At 38.0% G+C, this 22,457-nt stretch overlaps 3 protein-coding genes across 4 annotated transcripts; 1 reads left to right on the top strand and 2 right to left on the bottom strand.

Moving 5' to 3' along the window:
• Nucleotides 1–2,170: 2,170 nt before the first annotated feature.
• LOC147274468 (chaperone protein ClpC1, chloroplastic-like) lies at nucleotides 2,171–6,423 on the bottom strand. The gene is made up of 9 exons (XM_086256414.1): nucleotides 6,114–6,423; nucleotides 5,583–5,698; nucleotides 5,381–5,494; nucleotides 5,079–5,264; nucleotides 4,595–4,810; nucleotides 4,135–4,352; nucleotides 3,702–3,777; nucleotides 3,522–3,611; nucleotides 2,171–3,423 (listed from the first exon to the last, which is right to left on the bottom strand). Exons 1-9 carry the CDS (start codon nucleotides 6,406–6,408, stop codon nucleotides 2,263–2,265), a joined length of 2,472 nt encoding a protein of 823 aa, XP_086112540.1. The 5' UTR covers nucleotides 6,409–6,423; the 3' UTR covers nucleotides 2,171–2,262.
• Nucleotides 6,424–12,780: 6,357 nt separating this feature from the next.
• Nucleotides 12,781–15,971, top strand: LOC147274467 (transcription factor ICE1-like). Its single transcript, XM_086256828.1, has 4 exons — nucleotides 12,781–14,167; nucleotides 14,670–14,897; nucleotides 15,164–15,334; nucleotides 15,607–15,971. Exons 1-4 carry the CDS (start codon nucleotides 13,007–13,009, stop codon nucleotides 15,688–15,690), a joined length of 1,644 nt encoding a protein of 547 aa, XP_086112954.1. The 5' UTR covers nucleotides 12,781–13,006; the 3' UTR covers nucleotides 15,691–15,971.
• Nucleotides 15,972–16,835: 864 nt separating this feature from the next.
• Nucleotides 16,836–22,338, bottom strand: ARF2 (auxin response factor 2). Of its 2 annotated transcripts, none has more exons than XM_086228118.1 (15): nucleotides 21,720–22,338; nucleotides 21,481–21,593; nucleotides 21,090–21,185; nucleotides 20,900–20,956; nucleotides 20,650–20,805; nucleotides 20,469–20,553; nucleotides 20,188–20,278; nucleotides 19,932–20,096; nucleotides 19,573–19,692; nucleotides 19,409–19,484; nucleotides 19,161–19,332; nucleotides 18,140–19,047; nucleotides 17,837–18,027; nucleotides 17,514–17,711; nucleotides 16,836–17,281 (listed from the first exon to the last, which is right to left on the bottom strand). In XM_086228118.1, the coding sequence occupies exons 1-14, from the start codon at nucleotides 21,862–21,864 to the stop codon at nucleotides 17,534–17,536; spliced, it is 2,553 nt and encodes an 850-aa protein (XP_086084244.1). In that variant the 5' UTR covers nucleotides 21,865–22,338; the 3' UTR covers nucleotides 16,836–17,281; nucleotides 17,514–17,533. The 2 variants fall into 2 exon arrangements, with proteins under 2 accessions (XP_086084244.1, XP_086084245.1); XM_086228119.1 differs by having other exon boundaries at nucleotides 18,140–19,044.
• Nucleotides 22,339–22,457: the final 119 nt, after the last annotated feature.

The raw sequence follows: 22,457 nt of genomic DNA, 5'->3' as shown, positions 1-22,457 counted from the left end.
CTCGCTCTCTCTCTCTTGCTTCTTCTCTATAAATTGATAAATGAATTAACAATATTTGGGTCACTTGGCTGTCACCCCACTTTTCAAATTATGATTTCGGTAATATCGGTGTGTAGAACCATTCAATTTTTAGAAAATATGTTAAAAATTATCTTTATAAAAAATTAAATTAATTATAAATTATTTAATTATATAATTATTATTAATTAAATAAAAGAAATTAACAATTTAATAAAAAATTATTTTTTAATTAAAAATTATTTATTTTTTTTATTTAATTGATAACAGTTATATAATCAAACGATTTTTAATTAATTTAATTTTTTACAAAAATGATCTTTAATATGTTATCTAAAAAATGAACGATTCTGATTATATTTTAATATTGTCGAAATTATAATTTGAGGGGTGGGTGACTTGAGGTGACCCCTAAGTGACCCAAATATTGATCTAAATCAATCTATCTATCTAATCTCTTTTGCCTTTTCTCTTTGAAACTGCATGAACCTTCGTGCACCGTCGCGTACCGAATAAGCTACACGACACACTTGCTACCTACGTCCCTGATTCATCAACGCCACCAGATCGCGCCACGTCGTCGTAAGTGTGAGATTATAGCTCCCAGTGGGCCCACCGGGCTTATCTGTAAGTCAATGTTGGCACAGTCCCTATCTTGCCCGGAGATATTTCGCTGGATGACTGTTTTGCACTTAAAGTGCTACGCCTCATTCGCCAAAACCAATCAGTTGCAAGAATATCAATACGCCATACGTCGCTTTAAGCCTTGTAGCACAGCCGTACACGAGACCAGTTGCTTAAGTTTTTTCCTTTTTTATTTTATTTTTTATTTTAGTGTAATTTACATTCCAATTTTAACTTTTTATACTAAACTTATAATATAGTTATATGTACCCATTTTTCCATTGGTTGCTAATTTTCAAGTAACCTCTAAATATACGACCACTCATAAATCACTCATAAACCACTATAATTTTTAGTCCTTGGAACTAAATTTGACAATTTTCTTCTGTGTTATAAGTTTATATTTGAAAAATAGATAGGGTGAATATTACTAATATTGTAATGGAAAAATTATAAATTAAATGGAGGAGTTTGAGGCCTGTTTGACAAATTCCAATGATTAGGATGTGTTTGACGGTTTGTAACTTTGTATATCTAAAAATATCAAACAGTAGTAGGCCTATTGGGTCGGCAGCCTTAATTTTGGCCTTGTTGTAAGTCCAACGACCATAATTATGATTTTTTCCATTTTATTCTTCTTTTTGTTTTTCAAACCTTTGTATTTGTTCTATGGACAGAAACTTTTATTATCAGTACATTGTTTTGTAGGCTTATGGGATGGCGGATTTGGGCTATTGGGCTTTCGGGTACCCTCCAGCCCAGATTGGCAAAGCTTTGTTAAAGGACTTGTAAAAATGAGAAAACTGAAAGTTAGTCCATTTAGGGTTCATGCTGTTCATGTTTTCTGTAGTGCGGATGCATGAGATGTGAGAGAGTGTTCGAATGTTCGCACACATCCCACATTTGAATCCCGCATCGGAGAAAAATTCTTTGATTGAGATTAAAAAGCCCAAAAGAACAAACTAGCCCAACACTACTCTGAACCAAGCACACCAGAAAGGTCTGCATTTATAAAATCTATACTCTGGGCCTCAAAGACATACAGCCCAAAGGAAGGTCAAAGCTCAAACCAACCAATCTATCAGCCACAAGGTTTTGTTCCCTGTAGATGTGCTTTACAGTTAAACTCCAGTCTTTGCATAAAAATGCTCTGCAACTCCAAATAAGATTATGCAAAGGGTGAGAGGCAGTTTGAAATTCTGATCAAACACATAAGAGCATCTCCATATTTCCATCACAAATACCAAAGAGATATGGCAAATTTGATGTCCCAGTTTTTTTCTTGTCATGAGATTCAGCCTTCATCCTTAGATTAGTGTGGAGAGCCAATCAAAGAAGACAAGGAGAATGTATGAGCAACATATGTGGCATAGTCTAGAGCATACCAGGAAATCCAATGTTCTTTGTCAAAGCAGGACATGCAGAGCTGTCTTTTGAAAGCATAAAGCATTTAAAGCTTATTAAACTTGTATTCAGTTTTTTTCTTTTTTGAACGGGCTGAACCTGCTTAACAGCATTATACCCTTGATGACTTCAACAATTCAAAACAGTTGCTGTGTTTGGTATATTCTTTAACACAGTTGCTGTTCAATTAAGATTTTCTCAAAAAACATTTAGCAGCTATTTTAACTTTCGAAAACCACTGCTACCATTGAGCACAATCACATTGCCATCAGAATTGACATCCACGATAACTGAGTCACCCTCTTTGATCTCCCTTGCAAGCATCTTCTCAGCCATGCAGTCCTCCAAAAGTCTCATTATGGCTCTTCTTAGAGGCCTTGCCCCATAGCTTGGGTCATATCCTTCCTCAACCATTCTATCTCTAAAGTTCTCTGTCACTCGAATCTCTACCTCTTTAGACCTCAGCCTATTGAAAACCTCCTTTAGCATTATATCTGCTATTTCCTTTACCTCCATCTTAGTGAGCTGCCGGAAAACAATCATTTCATCCAACCTATTTAAGAACTCTGGTCTAAAGTAGTGTTTCAGTTCCTCTGTCACCAAGCTCTTAATTTGATTGTAACTGCTGTCCTCCTCATCATAATCAAGGTCAAATCCTATTCTTCTGCCACCTTTCTCAATTACACTGCTTCCAACATTAGATGTCATGATCAGAAGTGTATTCTTGAAATCCACAGTTCTGCCTTTGTTGTCAGTCAATCTCCCATCCTCAAGTATTTGAAGCATCATGTTGAAGACATCAGGATGAGCCTTCTCAATCTCATCAAAAAGCACCAATGTGTAAGGACGACGTCGAACAGCTTCAGTCAGCTGACCTTCCTCAGTGTAACCAACATAACCAGGGGGAGAACCAGTGAGCTTGGAAACGGTGTGCCTTTCCATGAACTCACTCATATCAAGCCGAACCATGGCTTCTTCAGAGCCAAAGTAGTAAGCAGCCAAAGTCTTTGCAAGCTCAGATTTTCCAACCCCGGTTGGACCAGAAAAGATGAAACTGGCAATTGGACGATTAGGATTCTTCAGTCCTACACGAGCTCGGCGAATAGCACGACTAATAGCCTTGACTGCTTCATCCTGACCAATAACCCGTTTATGGAGGGTAGCTTCCATCTTGAGGAGGCGATTTGATTCATCAATGGACACCTTGTCAACTGGAATGCCAGTCCAGGAGGACACAATATGTTGAATATCCACTTCAGTCACTATAGGACCTACTTCCCCTGCCTCACTCTCTGCCTTATTCTTCTCCTTGTCTTTGTTAACAACAGCTGAGATCTGTGCCTCAAGGTCCATTTCTCTGTCACGCAATGCCCCAGCCTGTCCAAGATCTTGTGTTGTCAGCTTAACCGATGAATATAGCTAAATTAAGCCACAGATTAACATGCAAACCACATTCACCAACAACAAAATTTTACCTTTTCAAAGTCTTGGCATCGAACAGCTTCATTCTTCTCCTTAATGATCTGCCTCAGTACTTTCTCAAGCTCTCTAGCTTGTTCAGGTAGCTGCACACAACATATAATATGGCCCTATTAACTCAAAGAAGCCCAGGTATTAAAAAGACTGGCTGTCTGAACTAGAAATTGAGGTCATACCTGTGCATGACGTAGCCTAACTAGAGAACCAGCTTCGTCCAGCAAGTCAATTGCTTTATCAGGCAGAAAGCGATCACTGAAGTAACACAATTATTTAATTGTACATGCCCGTGATAATTGCCAAAAGGATTCTAAATGAGTACTTAAGATGCCCACCACTAATCATGGATGCTAAAATTTCAGTTAAACAACAATGTTTATGCAAATCAAAAGTGCACTTAACACTGAAATTTGGATATTCATGCACATAACACTTAACAAGATGCACACCTTACTTACTCTTCAAATCAATATATTTCCATTGGTCTATTCTTCAAATCAGTAAAAAATATGCATTTCATGCAAACCTGAAAATCAACTTTTCCAGTAAAATGAAAAGCAACTTTGCATAGTAGTAGGGATGCAAAAATAATACATATAAAAGGCTGCCTACCTGATATACTGGTGTGATAGCTGTGCAGCAGATATCAGGGATTTATCAGTAAAGTGGACCTTGTGGTGAATTTCATATCGCTCTCGAAGCCCTCTCAAAACCTGTATGCTTTCGTCCACAGTTGGTTCAGGAACTTTGACTGGTTGGAATCGTCGTTCCAAGGCTGGGTCTTTTTCAATGTGCTTTCTGTATTCATCTAGTGTTGTGTCTCCAATGCACTGCACCAATAGAGATAAAACTTACCTATTTGGATCCAATATGTAAACAGCAGTAAGCTATTATAATGTAGCAAGCACAGCAATCCTGAATCATCATGAATTCCAAGATCCCAAAACCAGAACATAAATGTAAAGCTAAGCCCCCAGACATCAAAATCTATAGCTGCTTCCTCCAGTTAACAAATATGTATATATATATATATATATGTATATATTTAATAAATCATTCAACTTGATTTTACCTGCAATTCACCTCTTGCAAGAGCTGGTTTTAATATATTTGCAGCATCAATTGCCCCTTCTGCTGCTCCTGCTCCAATTAAAGTGTGCACCTCATCAATAAATAAAATTATCTTATCACTTTGTTTGATTTCCTCCATTAGCTTCTTTAATCTTTCCTCAAACTCTCCACGGTACTTTGTACCAGCAACAAGGAGACCCATATCCAAAGTTATGACCTAAAAAATGGCAAGGGGAAAAAGAATTACATGTTTTATTACATTACATTAATTTCCAAGAGTTTAAGGAAGATATTTGAGAAAGTCATAGCAAGACTAGAGGAACATCAACACACAGCATGTAGAAATTAGAAGTATAATACATAGAAGACAAAATCCTATCTAACTTATAGAGAAGACAGATTCAAAACAATCCTAAGATAATGATAATATAACTAGAGTATCGAAATAGTTGAACATGTTAGATTGTAAATAAACTCTCACACACGTTTTTTCCCTCTAGTGTTTCAGGAACGTCGTCACTTGCAATACGTTGAGCAAGACCTTCTGCAATTGCAGTCTTCCCAACACCAGGTTCTCCAATGAGGCAGGGATTATTCTTACTCCGCCTACCCAAAATTTGGACAACACGTTCTATTTGTTGTTGTCTTCCAACAACAGGATCCAATTTACCCTGGGAATGCAAGAAAAATATCTTAAGAAATTGGTATTTGCACACATAAATAAAAAATTTAAAAAGCAGCACATTCTGCAACATGGTATAAAAGACAAGAAAGAATTTCAACTTACCTCCTCTGCTAGCTTAGTCAAATTTGTGCCATACTTCTCTAGAGTTGGCATCTTATTGTCATTGCTTTCTCCTCCAACAACAGGAACAACATTCTCACCCATCATACGAATAACCTGCTCGTACCAAGAAAGTTTTTCATGGTTACTTTCTTATAATGAATTTCTATAAAGAAATATAACTAATTAAGGATGCTATGCTTGCCTGTTTGCGAATGTTACTAGGGTCGACACCTAAATTCTCAAGAACAAGAGCTGCTACACCCTTGCCCTCCCGAAGCAGTCCCAGAAGCAAGTGCTCAGTTCCAATATAATTATGGCCTAAAATTCATCATTTATGGTCTCTTTAGTTAACCCCAAAAATGAATATAAATCATCTCTGAGAAGCAAAAACCGTTATTCTTTATAAGAATAAGAAAACACACACTTACCAATTTGCATAAATATCAAATGGATGACAAAGAAACTAGGATTATATAGGAAACAAACATAAATAGACCACGAATTTAACAGAGGTTGAATTGATTCACACGAAAACAGTCAACAGAGTCCATGCTACTAATTTGTCTTCAATTTTTTGGATGGAATCCCCCACAGTGTTCTTCAATTAAAATGTTGGTCGACCCAAGTAGGATTATGTTGGATACTAGTTTTTTTATTTGGTCGACTTCTTATTAGTTTCTATCATTGTTTTCAAAGGAATTTAGATAACAGGAGAAGGAGAAAGAAGGGCTACCAAGTTGGCGAGCTTCTTCCAGTGACAGCTCCAAAACTTGCTTTCCACTAGGAGTGAATGGAATTTCACCACCAACAAATCCACTACCCCTTCCAATGATCTTCTCCACTTCAACCCGTGCATATTTAAGACTAATTCCAAAAGATTTAAGAACCTTGGCAGAAATGCCAGTTCCTTCACCAATAAGACCCAAAAGAAATTGTTCCGTTCCCACATGATTGTGCCCGAGTCGCTTTGCTTCCTCTTGTGCAAGCATAATTGCTTGAATTGCTTTTCCTGTGAAGCGCTCAAACATGGCCTTAGGCACACATCTGCTAGCCCTTCGACCCGGCCGTGAGGAGATTGCAATTCCCACCTTAGAATACAAGTCATGAGCAGGTCTACTAGCCATAAAGTCTAAAGCATTAACACTTCGGAGTCCTGTCATTCTCAACACAGGTGCTCGAAAATTCGACATCATCCTGGCTGTGCTTTTGGCATTTCCATACCCTTTAGATTGGCCAAGCCTTTGGCCAGGAACGACACAAGGAACCTTAGGGGGGTGTCCCCAACTCAGATTTTAAAGGAGTTTAATGGATTTTAAAATCCATAGAATCTATCAAAATCCAAAGGAATTGGGTGGAATTCTTATGGAATTTGTTATGTGTAAAAAATGCATTCAAATCCAACCAAATCCATCCAAATCCATTAAAATCCTTCACTTAATGAAATCCATGACTTTTTGAGGACACCTGGATTTCATTGGAATCCATTAAAATCTGAATTGGGGACACCTAAACTTCATTGGAATCCATTAAAATCTAAATTGGGGACACCTAAATTTCATTAGACTTTTAAAATCCAATGAAATCTAAGTTGGGGACACCCCCCTTAGTTGACTGAACCCGAACCCTAGCCATGATACCAAAATAAAGAACGTAGTGGGTGAGTAAATGGCAAATACCAGTGAAGACCAGACCTGGAATTTCAAACAAGAAGACTAGTAGCCGGAGGGAGATTCTCCAGCTCCACTCCTTGTTGAAAATAGAGTGGAATAGAGTGGGATAGTACGCTTCAAACTCACATTCATAGAGACAGAAAAAATAAGGAAATCATATTGCGCCAATAACTTGGCACTCAAGTTATTGTTTGTTGGGCCTCTTTTGGTCTCTGTCTCAGTTCATTTTCTTTGGGCCTTTTGTTGTATTTTGGGAAGGCCTAGTAAGCGTGGGCTGTGTCCTCTTCCATCCTTAGCTTATTGGGCCTTTCTATTGTATTTCAACCTTAATCCAATGAAAGTTATGTTGGTCTCCTCCGGCCCAGATTGGCAAGGCTTTCTTCTGTTGTGATTCATAGACTAAATGCTTGTTTGGCAGTGCTTTCTTAAAAGCGTTTTTGCTTATGTTCTAGCAAAAGCGCTTCCTACATAAGCACTTTCAAACAAGCCCTAAGATTATGTAGGATGAAAATTCTTTTTTCCTTATTTGGGGAAGGAGGATTGAACTTGAATACAGGGGCAAATTCTATAATTCTTCCAAGTGGGTTACCCCAATAAATAAGGTTTCGTAGATGTCTAAGGTTACCGGTAAGTAAATTGGCAATTAAAAGATTATTGTGATTTAATTTTGACAAGAAAATGTTCCACTTCCAATGCTAATTCATAAAAGTGGGCTTTAGTATTGATGTAGGACATAATCTTCTCTTACTAGATAATTTGACTCATTATCATTGTCTTGCCAACTCTAAATTCGGACCACATATTCAAATTAACGGTCCAATAAATGGGAATCATAACTCCAATAGCATATAGCATTTACCTCACATTCAAGGTCAAAATTTGAACCTTCCCTTCTTTATTTGGTCTATTTTGTACCCAAAAAGAAAAATCAACAACATGACGTCATGACATGTTAGAGTTCAGATATTTCTCTTATTGTGGTTTTATCATGACTACATGTTTCATGACAGAAAAAGGGCATGGTTATTGTTCCTATATTGGTAAAAGGAGTGTTTGTGTTGAAACTCAAAGTGCATGAGCGTATATGTTTTTAGGGACATAGTGCATGCGGTGTCCGTGTAAATGTAATTAAGCCAAGGCGTACAAAAGTTGATAGCCATCGCAGTTGTGATATGTATGAGAGTAAAAAGAACGTTTCCCTTGCAAGTAATATGGGGTAGGGTAACCCCACAAATTAAGGGCAGTCTTTTATGCCAATGTCCCAAACTCACGAGGATGCTCAAGGAATATTAAAGGCAGCTTTCCTTCCCTAGCCAAAGCAGAGCCACTCCCAGCTGCAACTTAATTAAAATTCTTGTCTCACTCTCTTTGCTCCTTGGCATCTCTTCCATTTAACATTGATTACACTTTCATTGTGGTCCATATTTCCACTTGAGATATGTTATATATTATAGATTTAGTGGGTCCATATGATATAAATGAGGTTTTCTAGCTACTTTCAATACACTTATTTACATGTAATACTCCTCAGTATATTGGGACCGAAGGAAATGAATCTCTTATGCTATGTTGTTTGATAAGCATTTGGATCTAAGATTTTAAAAAAAATTGAGGTTAACCTTTGTCACCCTATGTGTCAGTTACCAAATAAGAAGCGTACGAGATGTAATTTGAATGGATGAGTTTTGGATTGCAAGTCGGGTGAGTTGAAGAGTCGATTCAAATTTGACCTTAACTTAACTAGTTGTAAATTCAAGTTGAGAATATGAATTAGAATTTAAATAGAGAATTTGAGTAAATTCAAGTTGAATTGAGACAGTTGAGCTTTCAAACTCAACTCAATCATAATTTGTTTGGATTAGTAATTTTTAAATTTGTACGAACTCACCCAAGTTTAAATTTCAAGGCAAATTAGGATTAACGCATCCAATTGCTGCTGTCCTTTTCCAACTTGGCTTGACATAATGAAAGGAAAAACAAGTAAAAGAGTTGAGCTAAATGCAATCATGTCACATCAATCACTGAAAATTTCATAGAGAACATGTACATTAATAGGACAATGTAATGTATGTGACATATCATCTCGATTGCTATATTAGTTTACAAGACAATTTTTATAAAAATCTTTGTAGATATATGTAAGATTGTCCGAAAAAATGTTGATAAAATTTGAGCCACCCAGCTGAGAGTTTGATTACTACTTGGGAAAGATGAAATGGCACTAGACAGACCAAGGGGCAAGGGCAAAGAGATGGGGGAAGTAACCGTTGAGCAACCACAGATACTGGAAAGAGAAAAAGAAAAGTGAATGAGAAAGAGAGGTTCGATTGGGTAGTAGGTGGCGGTGAACAGAAAGACATCACGAGATGCTTGGGTTTCCTTTTACATCAACCATATCATCCTCTGAAAATTATTCCCTCTGGAGCTACAAGGAACTACCTCCTGGCTGCTCTAATCTCATCCCCATCTCTCTGCACAACTCTTGCTATTTAATCGTGTCTCAACCATATATTTGAATCTCTAAATTCAAAGGTCAAATAAAGGCTACAATTACAAATTGGCTTTTGGACCCTTTTTTTTTTTTTTTTTTTTTTTTTAACCGATGGTATCTTAGGCCAGATTTCGTGCACCAGACTAATTTTTTTGGTCAATCAAAGGCAGACAGTCCACACTGGGCCTGGGAATTCACAAGAAATTTTATCTCCCTTGCTACCCGACTCCAAGGGTCGAAATGAAAACTTGAACTCGGGTGCATGGGTTTATAGCTACATCTCCAAACCAACTCTTACAACACCTTAAAGTTGGCTTTTGGACCTTTTAGCAAAGATATCAATATTAACTTGGATATATATATATATATTATTGGTTCATTACATAACTGGTTTTTGAGATTCAATAGTTGTTTAATATAGTATTAAAGTCTTGAGTTCAAATTCTAGAATCCCCAAATCCCCACTTGTTTGTTAGTTTGTAAGGTACAAGGTGGGGTTGCATGTTTTTCTATGTCTTCATTTTTTTTTTCTTCAATCGGGAATATAAGTGAAAAAGAGTGTTAGTTAGATGTACATTATTTTACCATTTCTCATAGTTTAAGTTTTAATAAAATAATGAATATGAGACGAGTAGTAAACTTATTCATTCTAAATTTCAACCCTCACAAATCTAAAACTGTTCACAATTGATGGTAAAGGGTGTTACAGTATTTATTATGCTAGACTCCTGAGAATCGCGCCCATTGACCATGTCATTAAAAGTTAAAACAAACAAATAGTTGTTGAAACGGGCATCATCTTTATTAATTAGCATAACCTGTAATTATAGTCGTATCCAATAAGATCAGAAAATGAGCTTGCAAAGTGATTAGATTAGCCTATTAAACTGGCTTGCAGACACTACAAAATTTCCCAAATCTGCAACATTCATTTTGTGCCTTAAGGTTTAACATCTCAAACACTTCAAAGCACATTTCTTCTAACATGTAATGTTGACAAGTATTGGGGCACGTAGCTGCAAATAACATGTATAGTTGTTCACTGCTTAAAGGAAAAGGGAAAATATATAACATGTTCAAATTCAGCAAATAAGCCCAGCAAAAAAAAGAAAAGAAAATATGTTGCAGCAAATAACATGTTCAAATGCAGCAAATAGCTTATCATGTTGTGAATAGGACAAGTACTATCTGGGACCACACTGACCACGCCTTAAATACCCTTCAGTCTATCCTTCTCATTTCTCATAACAGGACATTGGTTTTATTGACACAAAATTTGAAGTAAAGAGATGAAACTAGCTATCACTATTTTCCTTAATTAATTGACTGCAATAACATTAACGCCCTTCATATTTTGCATGCTTACAATATTTATATATAAAAACAAAATGCTTGTAAAACTCTAGTTTTGAAAATTTGAAATAGTCGATTCCAAAATGGTTTTGACATCTATGTTGGTCAAGTTTAACATGTGAAACTTATGAACTCTTGGGATTAATAAAAAGAGGCTTCGAGATAAGGAAACCAAAGGAGTGAAGGATAATAGTGTTGTTACCTTCATAGCATTTAAGTCTACATATATTCAAATAATTAGTATTTGGTCAAATTGGTTTTTTTCTCTTAAAGAGGATTCAAGTTTGAATTTTCACTCCCACCATCAAAAAAGAAAAAGTGAATATGTTAGTAACCCTAAGAGTTAATTAACCAAATGCACTAATGACCATGACCCATAGATGTAATAACAGACGGAAAGTATCATTATCTTTGGATTACGAAAATGATATTTGCATATTGTCCTATTGAATCATGAAATAATGTTTTTTTCCTACTTTCGCACACGGGAAACATGTGCAATATGGTGAGTTATGTACACAAGAGTATAGTGCATTGTGCATTGGTTGAAAGATAAAAGGTTTTTTTTGAAAGATAAAAAGGTTTTTTTTTGAAAAAACGAATTCACTAGACTAGTGGGACAATGTATAATTCTTAGGTTTTAAAAGTATTAGTAAATTACTTTTAAAACGGTGAAGTATACTAAACGTTGCTCTAACAATGATTACAAACACCATACACGTGACCAACGCACACTGCAATAGAGATTATGTAGAAAGAATGAAAGTAATCTGAGCGTAACGACTTACCAAAGATCCAAAAGAAGTAAGTAAAACGAACGAATAATTTCAAAGTGTGTAATACGAAATTACCATGTTATCATTAACTTTTAAACTCAACCCGCAGTACGGTATCAATATGCACACTGCAATAGAGATTATGTAGAAATAAGGAAAGTAATCTGAGCGTAACGAATTATCAAAGATCCAAAAGAAGTAAGTAAAACAAATGAATAATTTCAAAGTGTGTAATACGAAATTACCATGTTATCCTTAACTTTTAAACCCAACCCGTAGCACGGTATCAATATAGCAAGTGAGACAAGGGTATAGTGAATTCGTTGAAAGATAAAAGACACATTAAAAAAAGAATTCACTAAACTAGTAGGACACAATGTATAATTCTTAGGTTTTTAAACTATTATTAAGATTACTTAAAAAATGATGAAATATACTAAACATTTCTCTAATAATGATTACAAACACCATACACGTGAACGCGAAATGCAAAAAACGAATTCACTAAACTAGTGGGATACCGTGCATAATTCTTAGGTTTTTAAATTATTATTAAAATTACTTAAAAAATGGTGAGATATACTAAACGCTTTTCTAATAATTATTACAAATACTTTACATGTGACCGGCGCAAAATCCAATAAAAGTTACGTAAAAAGAAAGAAAGTAATCTGCGCGTAACGACTTGCTAAAAAAAGTAAGTGAAACAAACGAATTAGTTAAAAGCGGATGATACAAAATTACCATATTACCCTTAACTTTTAAACTTAACCCGCAGCGCACGGTATCGATACAGTGGGTGGGGCAAACCTATTACCAGTAATTTGTAATTAGGATTCACTAATTTCTGTAATAAAGAGAACTCCTTTCCTCTGTTCATACTTCATACTTACTTCATACTTCATGGGTTAATTATAGGAAGAAGAACTCACATTGAAAGAAAAAAAAAAAAAAAAAAACTAGCAGTTGGGATTTCTGCAATTACAGAAATGCAGATTGGCTGTGGTAGTGTGAAAGGCTGAGTGGTGTTATGATGCTTATCCTGAGTTGCTAACCGTAATCATCATCATATAAGTACAAATTGCTGATAAGGTGTAGTGATTAGTGTAACGTTCCAAAGGCTAGCGTGTCAAACATTGGCCATAAAGCCAATGCCCTTTTCCCTCTGCAACGTCCATTTCCTCCTTCCTTAAAAACTCAGTCTCCCTCTCTCTCTCTCTCTCACTCACTTTTCCCTCATTTCTCGATGAGCAATTTCAGTTCTTTCTGAGTCTGTCACTTTCCTCTTGAGTTTCCCGAGAAAACCCAGCAAGAGAAAAGGTTCTCCGGTCTCAGAATGCTGCCCAGAATGAACGGCGTCGTTTGGATGGAGGATAGGGAAGGGGGTGACTCTGGTTCATGGGCTCGAACCACCACCAACACCGCCGCTAACAACGGCAACAACAACAACAATTGCGGTGTTGTGGAGAACAAAGACGAGATGGGTTCGCTGTCTACCTTCAAATCCATGCTCGAGGTTGAAGACGACTGGTACATGCCGAATAATGGCATTCAAAACCACTCTGATGTCAGAGACTTAACCTTCTCGCCGAGCTTCGTTGACCCAGAAAGCTTGTTGCTCCACCAGGTGGACTCTTCCTCTTCTTGCTCACCATCTTCCTCCGTTTTCAACAATCTTGACCCATCTCAGGTTCACTACTATTTGCCGCCTCCAAACCCCTCCTTGTCTTCACTCCTTAATGTTGTTCCAAATAACAACCCTTTAGATCATGGCTTCGATTTGGGCTGTGAAATTGGGTTTCTTGACGCTCAAGCCTCAGGTGGCTCAAGTTTGATGAACAGGGGAGGTGGGGTTGTAACTGGGCTCAATGATATGAGCTCAAACAACCAGATGAATGCTCAAAATTTGTGTTCAAATTTACAGTTTTCAGCCACCCGTCTGCCTCAATTGCTTGAAAACACTTCAAATTTTTCGGGTTTTCGGGGTTTTGACGAGAATCCAGCCAATGCTTTGTTTCCCAACAGGTCTAAATTATTGAGACCCCTTGATTCCTTCCCACAGGGAGGACAGCCCACTCTTTTTCAGAAAAGACTTCAGAAAAATTTGGCTGATAATGGAGGCAATTTGGGGGTTTTGGGCTCGGAAGGCGGCCTGGTTTTGAGTACTCTTGAAGGGGATAAGGGAAGGAGGGAAATGGGTGAAGATAATGAGAAGAAGAGGAAAATGAGTGGTGGAGATGATCTTGAAGATGTGAGTATCGATGGTTCGGGTTTGAACTATGATTCAGATGAGTTTACTGAGAACACTAAGGTGGATGAGAGTGCCAAGAATGGTGGGAATAGCTCGAATGCGAATAGTACTGTTACTGCTGGTGGGGATCCTAAGGGGAAGAAGAAAGGGTTGCCTGCTAAGAATTTGATGGCTGAGAGGCGCCGCCGGAAGAAGCTCAATGATAGGCTGTACATGCTGAGATCTGTTGTTCCAAAGATCAGCAAAGTAAGAATTTATTTTCCATTTACAGTTTTCTCGTGAATTTGAGTATGCACTAATATTTTGTTTTAGGTGATTAGGTCCTCAAGATTCACAAGCAATTTGTTTTTAGCCTTTGCATTGTTGAACAAGTAGCATCTTTTACAAGGTTCCAAAATGCTTCAGTTCAGTTTATGATAGCATTAATTTCTCTCACATGGCCTCTGGCAGAAGTTCTTAAATTTTCAACAGAATTTTTCAAATTACAATTGTGTTGTTTAACACGTCCAGAAAGTAAAAATGCAGAGTGAAACACAAGTCATATTTGTTGTTCTAAACAGACTCCATGAAGGTGCCTGTAGTGCAAACCTTCAATGAATACTTATTCAAACTTTTAGGCCAACTTAAATGAAAGATAAGTCAGTAAGTCACTATTTAAAGAGGCTACAAAAGAGGCTTTTAAAGTTTTTTTCTTGTGCTTCATGACTATTGTATGATCCAAATGACATATTCTGTATTGTTCTATCAGATGGATAGGGCTTCAATCCTTGGAGATGCAATTGAGTACTTGAATGAACTTCTGCAGAGGATCAACAACCTCCATAACGAATTGGAGTCAATCCCTCCTGGGTCTTCATTGGCACCAACTGCAAGTACTTTCCACCCTTTGACACCCACTCCGTCTACTCTGCCAAGTCGTATTAAGGAAGAACTTTGCCCTAGCTCATTGCCTAGCCCAAATGGCCAACCTACAAGGGTAAACCCTCTATGCTTGAAAAGTCCTTTTGAATTTCTTCAACCCAATAGTATAATTAGATTTTCCTCTTTTAATCTCAAACTTTTCTGGTGAGGAATAAATGGTTGGTGCATTCTACTCTTCCACTTCAGGTGATTTTACTTTTTGACAAAAATCCAAAAGGAATGAGCCACTCTTTTCATTAAGATCTTTATTTATCCTAGAACATGGTGCCACTATCATAGAAAATATATCATTATGGTGTTCTGATGTTGATGATTATATAGGTTGAAGTTAGGGTCCGAGAAGGAAGAGCAGTGAACATCCACATGTTTTGCGGCCGAAGGCCTGGTCTCTTGCTCTCCACTATGAGAGCTTTAGATAACCTTGGGTTAGACATCCAGCAAGCTGTGATTAGCTGTTTCAATGGTTTTGCCATGGATATTTTCCGTGCTGAGGTATTATTTCTTCCAGTTGTGAGTTCTTTATATACACACCGCACCACTAATATTACCACTGCACAATATGGTTGAGGCAGACAATGTTCTCTTATCAACAATCTGACATGTTATATCATCAAACTGTCAATTCGGACTACACATTCAAACAAGAATTCATTTAACTAATGATTTAGATTGACAATTACATAACATGCCAGTCCGCCAAAAGAACATTTTTCTTATACTATTACTAAATGCTAGTGCAATAGATAACTTCTCTCTATTTTCAGCAATGCAAGGAAGGTCAAGACGTCCACCCTGATCATGTGAAAGCAGTACTTTTGGACTCAGCTGGGTTCCATGGCATGATATAGGTTGCAGCAAAACAACTGACTTAAGAAGTTGCTTTACCATGATAGGAGTCATGCAATCTGTATATGTTTTGCTTTGCCATAAGCTCAATTGTCCCATCCATCAAAGTTTTAATTAGCAGCTTTTGAAGAAACTCTGTAGTTCTCAGCCTTTTTCCTTTTCAAGTTCTTAAGCTTTGTTTTAGCAGAAAGTTCAGCGCTGGTCAGACCTGAATTGACTGAAAAGTTGTAATTCTCAGCATTTTCCTTTTTAAGTTGTTAAATAAATTGTCTCTTTAGGACCATTGTGTTTGTGTTTTACTCTTGTGGGGGCTGAAACTTGAAATTATCTATGAACGTACTCCAAAAATAATTGGGCTTCACTTGGGCTTGGTCAATATTGGGGTTCGGTCTAATCCAAGAAGTGACCTGTGACGTAATGCGGTTGTGATGATGAGGATGAGATCATGAAAGCAGAATGAGAATGGTCCCAAATCTCCAGATCATAAAATTGAGGGGGTATGAGGTGGTGTTTTGTGTTGGCATATACTTTCGGATTTTGGCCTCTCATCTCATCTCAATATCGCATCCTGAATATTCCAACCAATTATATGACTTCTATTTCACGTATCCTATGGCTTTACATCTTATCCTTTACTCTCTTTTGATAAGAATTTCGTACACTGGACCGTCCCCTTTTTATATGGGTGTCGGTGGCTTGAACAATGTGTTCAGTTCAACTTTTTCAATTTTTGGACCAGAAAAAATAAATAATTTAATTTCATGCCTTAAAACAGTATGACCTAATGAAATTTTAAAAAGTAAAATAAAAGCACGAGGGAAAAACCATGATAATGGTACTGTGTTAGACATCACATAAATTAACAATTCAAGCAAACCCGCTCTTAACAATAAAACAAAAGCAATATTAATCACTTGAATACAACAAAAAACAAGGGGCACGTATGCTCAACAACAACACACAATTTTTAGAAGAATAAAACGGTATTCTAAACTTATATCGACTTTTTTTTTTTTTTCAAAACTTCGCAAGGGTCATGGCCCTTCTTAGTCCCTTCTACGTTCCACCCCTGCCCTGGTTACTTACAAATTACAGCTGTACAGTGCAAATAGCCAAATATCTTGCATAATATAACCCCTAAACAGAATTTCAACAATGGCAGAAAAGCACAGTATTTTAAGATAAGAAACCAGCAAAACTGACTACATTAGGTAATTTCTTCCTTAACCCAAAAAGCATAACATTAGACAATCTGTGCACTTACTTTACTTACATTACAAGGTTGGGAAAAAGAGGTAAAACAGCTATATGTACAAGGTGGAATTGTTTGACAAAGGAAGGCCACATCACCTTTACTCAAACCCAGGTATACATATTTATCTATATCTACATAACCGTGCACTTCAAAATAAACTACCTCCAGAACATATGTCCAAAACTGGATAAATCACATGCACATCTATCTGGGACTTATCGTATGAATTTGAAGTCCAATAGAGAAACGGGCTAACATCCATCTCGAGTAGTTCATATATCCGAATAGTTTAATAGCACTCTCACCAACGAACGGTGAATATCATCTTTCCCCCAAATCTACAAAACATCAGTAAGAAACTATGAGAAAAATGGCACAGGACATAAAATGCTCAAACAAAGCAACTTGGCAGAGAAACTAGACTACAAAATAAAAAGCCATCCCAACACATTCAACTCTTTTGGAGTGGGGGTGTAGCCACTGCCTTTTTCCTTTGGGGTGGAGGTGTAGCCAACAGTCAAAACAAGAGCATCTCTAATTGAATAATGATGATGTGCAAAGTCATATTACCTACAAATCTTGAGGTAGGCCTAACAGTTCTCAGGAGTAGATGCTGAAGGTGGCTGATACTTTCCCTCTCTTGTGTCCACACCCTCAGCAGCCAAGGATGGATTCTCCTCCCCCTGTGAATTTAGGGTCCCAGGGTTCATCTTTTGGACCTCCTCTCTGGTGTAGATGAAAATCTTCCGGACTATGCCACAAAATTCCCTACATCACACACATATAAAAGCACTCCTCAATAACGTCACAAAGAAAGATATAACAGATACAATTAATTGACTTAAAAAGCAACAAATGATGTACTTTCAGATCGATGCAAGATAAATACTTACTGCCAGGGATCATCACCAACAAGCATCATATCACCCTCATCATCAGTATATACAATCAGCCAATTCTTTTTCGGGTCCATAAGTTCACCACCAAATTCAAACAATTGGTCCAATTCAGTAATCAGTTCTTTGTAGTCGTTGAACTTGGTAAGATCAACAGACCTACCGAGTGCAATACCTTGCTTGTGAACCTGGAACCAATAGCAATTTATTAAGTCCTGCTTCAGATAGGCCGTCATATTGTCTACAGAGATCTAAAGGAAGTCTAAAAATATACAAAGTCAGGAAGAAGATATACAATACCTTCGTACAACTCCTAGTTGAACCACCCTGTGCTTTACCCTGAACGTCTCTGCCATGTTGCTGAGAAGTTTGTAGCAGTTTCTCTGGCTCACTAACAGCTAAGGGATTATCCGCTGGTTTTGATCCCCTTGATTTTTCAGACTTCTGGTCAGACTCAAATGTATGAGCTTGGTTATGACGGGCTGACTCAGTCATCAAACTTGTGTGAAACAATGTGGGCTCTGGTGTTATGAGCGGAATGCCAAAGAGCTTGTGGTTCCCATCTTTAGGTTTCACAACCTCATGTTTCTGTGGTGATAAATGTTTTGGCATGACCTCCCTTGCATTTGCATGATTCTCATAATGAGATGGGGGTGGTGGAGGCATCAACCAATTTCCATGTGGTTGCTCAACTCTATGACCATGCAGAATAGAATAGTCACTAAACCCACCAAATCTAACATTCCCTTGTGCTTGGTAAGATATATTGCCAACAGGACCCTTCAGATTAGAGTCTAAGCTAAGTGACAGAGATGATGGCAGCATGGACCATGGATGCAAGTTAAACTTGCCTTCCTGATCCAGTGAATGTTTTCTCATCAAATTAGCAGATACTGCAGCTTGATCAACAAAGGGTGGACAAATACCATGCGAGGAATCAACGTTAGCACCAAAGCCTGATAGCAAATCTGTGTAAGTTGGTTCATGCCTCCCTGTGGGCATCCAGTTCTCTGAACCATATCTTCTTGAAGCAGAACCCGCACCCAACTTCTCATCATCCAGTGAAGGTGGCCACACAACAGACTTTTCAGCAGTATCAGACTCGCTCTCCACAAAATGGCCTCTCAAGGTCGAGAATTCTTGACCTTGCAAGACCCTTGAAAACCCACTTGGTTGTGCAGGGTCTACAGTCACTTTCGATGAACCTACTAAATTAACAAAGAAAAATTATATATCCTTTTGAGTAGCAAGAAAACTACAAATCTTCTGGATAACGATATTTAAGGTATCTAAAAGAATAACAAAGTCGGTAATTCTGTACCTTCTCTTGTGAGAACAGAGGAGTCTGGGGATGAGGGTACCATGTTTGACCGAGGCCTTTTCTGCCTGGGCATTGGAAGGGGATTCAATGCAGGAGGAGCAAGAGCAGGCTCTATTTTCCAAGGTGAAACTCTCTCTGGACGAGGTATGGTAGAAGTTTCGTCCCATCTCACCTACAAGAAACATAAGAATGTTAGTTTTAGCATGAGAAAAAAAGAATCACATGTTTTCTCAAGGAATTTATATTACCTTAAGGCATCTCCATTTGGAATCCCGCCATCTTTTGGGGTCAGCATCTTCGATTCCAATTATTGTACCAGTAAACCTACAATAAAATATATTATACATTTTCTGGCAGTTTAGACAGAACAAAGAAGAAGCACAGAATAAAAATAAGCATCCATCAAACATACCTCTGCTCTGGAGCTTCTTCACCTTCAAACCTCATCTTGAACCTCATCCCTATAGAATAGTTGTTTTTAAAAGACTCCATGTATTGATCAAATGGAACAATGAACTCAGCAGGGCTTGTCCTGTAACAAACATTTACAAGAGCATTTCAAAAAATTTAAATCTATTTGAAAGCCATATTCCCTTTCGCGACTATCGCCGTCATAAAGATGCAATTACAACATAAAAAAATATTAAGAAAATAGAAAACCAAAACTAACAGTTGCATACTTAGCATCGACGAGATTAAGTCAAAAGCTGAGACAAATAATTTGAGCAAGTTTATACTAATTTTTGAGAAATATAAATAAATAAACCACACCTTGGCTTGTAGTAGACAGTGAACATGGTTCCTGTTAATATGGCATGCCATGCAGTTGCAAGGACACCAAGATGCATGCTGTGACTAGATATCACTGAAGATGGAACACTGCCCTGCTGCCTCATTGCACGTCTAACACCAACACGAAGCTCCCCATTTTCACCCCTATAAGTCAGAAGATAGTCCCATTAATAAAAAAAAAATAAACCAAGCAAGCAAGCATATGGAATCTCAGATATGTAAGAAATCAACTAACCTTAGAAATATAAACGCATCCCCTGCAACAAGCCTCTTGGAGCTAACAAAAACACTCCAACCACTTTGAAGCAAATGCCTCCGTGGTTGACCTGTCATTACCATCATTCGTCATGTTAATTAAACAATAGAAAGCTAAACAAGATGTAAATTCTACAATTACATTACCAAAAGTCAACCATCAACCTTATTTCACTAGCATCAGTAACAATGGTCCCAAGAGAAGGACTGGATAACACAAGTCCACCGGCATGCAATTAATGTTAGATACATAGCAATTACCTCGGAAGATATGGCGAAAGCGCCACTCATTTCCATGCAAATCTTTGGCAACCAACTCCTGGGTCGGAGGCTGGCGAGACATGTCCTGCAAAAGAACAAGCCAAAAAACAGCCCACATCAAATCCAATTTCCCAGACAAAATTAAAGGAACGCAACAAACTATAAGGTAACAGAAACCAACCAGTGGTGGAAGGCATTCATCTGCATGCCGCCTTAGCACTGAAAATCCACCATGAGTGCTTGTATCCGAGGCAGTTAAGGTCTTACAAAATGAATGTACTTGAAATCTTGGTGGCAGAGGTGGGGGAGGTTCCTTCTCCACCGCTTTCTCATCTTGCTGGAATACCAAAGAACATCAAAGTGTCAAAATCTCAACCCTCATCAATTGCACTCAAATCTTAATAACCCAGAATATGAGAGAGAGAACTTACACTTGGCTCAGGAAGTAAAGTGACTTGTGCAAACACCTCATCAGTGTCAGGTTCAGCCTACAAAAAGAAATTAATTAATTCATTTCCAATGTAATAGGTCCTTAAGTACATAGAAGCTGCAAATTAATTACTGCTAATAAACCCCGAAACCTAATTCCTTAATTTCTTCACAAGATTGAACAACCACTACCTTCAATTGTACATTGATCACCCGACAAAGGATCTTTGACGGAAGATTATACACCGGCATCTGTTGGTCAGCCACCTGATTAGTCGAAGCCTCCACCTAATTGAATGCCCAGAAAACAAAACCATTGATAATTAGTAAATGAACAAAAACCCAAAAACGCACACACCCAAGGATGTTAACAAACAAATAAATGAAGTACAACTCAAACCCCTCAAATTCACACCAATCAACCATCAAAATCAATTGACATGTATTGACCCAAAAACACAATAATTGAATGCCCTTCAATTTCGTCAAAAATGAAAGAAAATGAAGGCAATTGAAACAATTCAAGTCAAGCCCAAATATGGGTAGATAGCACAGTAGCAGAATGACTTTTGAAAAGCCAAACCTGCTCGATGTGTCCCTGAGGGAAATAAAAGACACGTTCCCGTTCACGGGGCACAGTCACTAGCGGCCCAGCGCATGCGTGCCAAAGCTCCGTGTAGAGTGCAGTTTCAGCATCTACAAAAAAGAAAACATCAAAATCAGAGAAAAAAACCACAACAATCAGAGACCGTATCACATGTAATAATACTCCAAAAACCACAATATGTCCCCGGAAACGAAACCAAATTCACCGGAATTTACCTCTGCCGGCGGCGGAAGCTTTGAATTGACCTTTATGCCCCTCAGCAGTATTCCTAGCATCGTTGTGGTCGCTGAAACCCGAAGAGAAGCTCTCTCCCCTCTGGTTTCCGCAATTGTCCTTTATCGAAACCTCCGATGACGTCATTTCTTCAAGAGCTCAGCACAGATCTCTCATCTGAAACTCTAAAACACAGCAATTTCTCGGCTCTCGGAAACAGCCTATGATCCAAACTAGTCTTTATAGTCCTTAATCCACCATAGGCATCTGTATATCCACCTCTATCTCTCTCTCTCAGACCTCAATCGAAACCCTAGCTCAGAGCTCGAACCAGAAGTTGTCTCTATAAAAAACCTCACAGTTCTCACCTATCAAACCCGTAGCTCGATGAATAGTTAAATACCCCCTAGTTTCAGAACTCAAAGCAAAGCTTTCTCTCAATTCTCAACCAATTCCCTCGATTCAACCGTCAATGGCTGCCTCTCCCTCTTCTCTATCTCGCTCTGCAACTCACGGCCTCTCGTTCTCTCTCTTCACCACAGCTCTTCATGCACCAAAGTAGCTCCAAACTCTCTCTCTCTCTCTCTCTCTCTCTCTCTCTCTGTGTGAGTCTCCGAGTGTCTGAAAATGGGGACTTAACCTGGGTGGGTCAAAACAGCGTGCAATGATTTCAACCGCAGTCAATTTCTAACCCAGTGGTCTGAGCAAGCAACCCGAAATCACCGGTGACCGAGCCCTTT

The sequence above is a fragment of the Dryas octopetala genome, chromosome 9 (assembly GCF_963921425.1).
Source record: "Dryas octopetala chromosome 9, drDryOcto1.1, whole genome shotgun sequence".
Classification (NCBI taxonomy): domain Eukaryota; kingdom Viridiplantae; phylum Streptophyta; class Magnoliopsida; order Rosales; family Rosaceae; genus Dryas; species Dryas octopetala.
The sequence above is the reverse complement of the archived record's forward strand: the minus strand, read 5'-3'. Positions and strand labels throughout refer to the sequence as shown.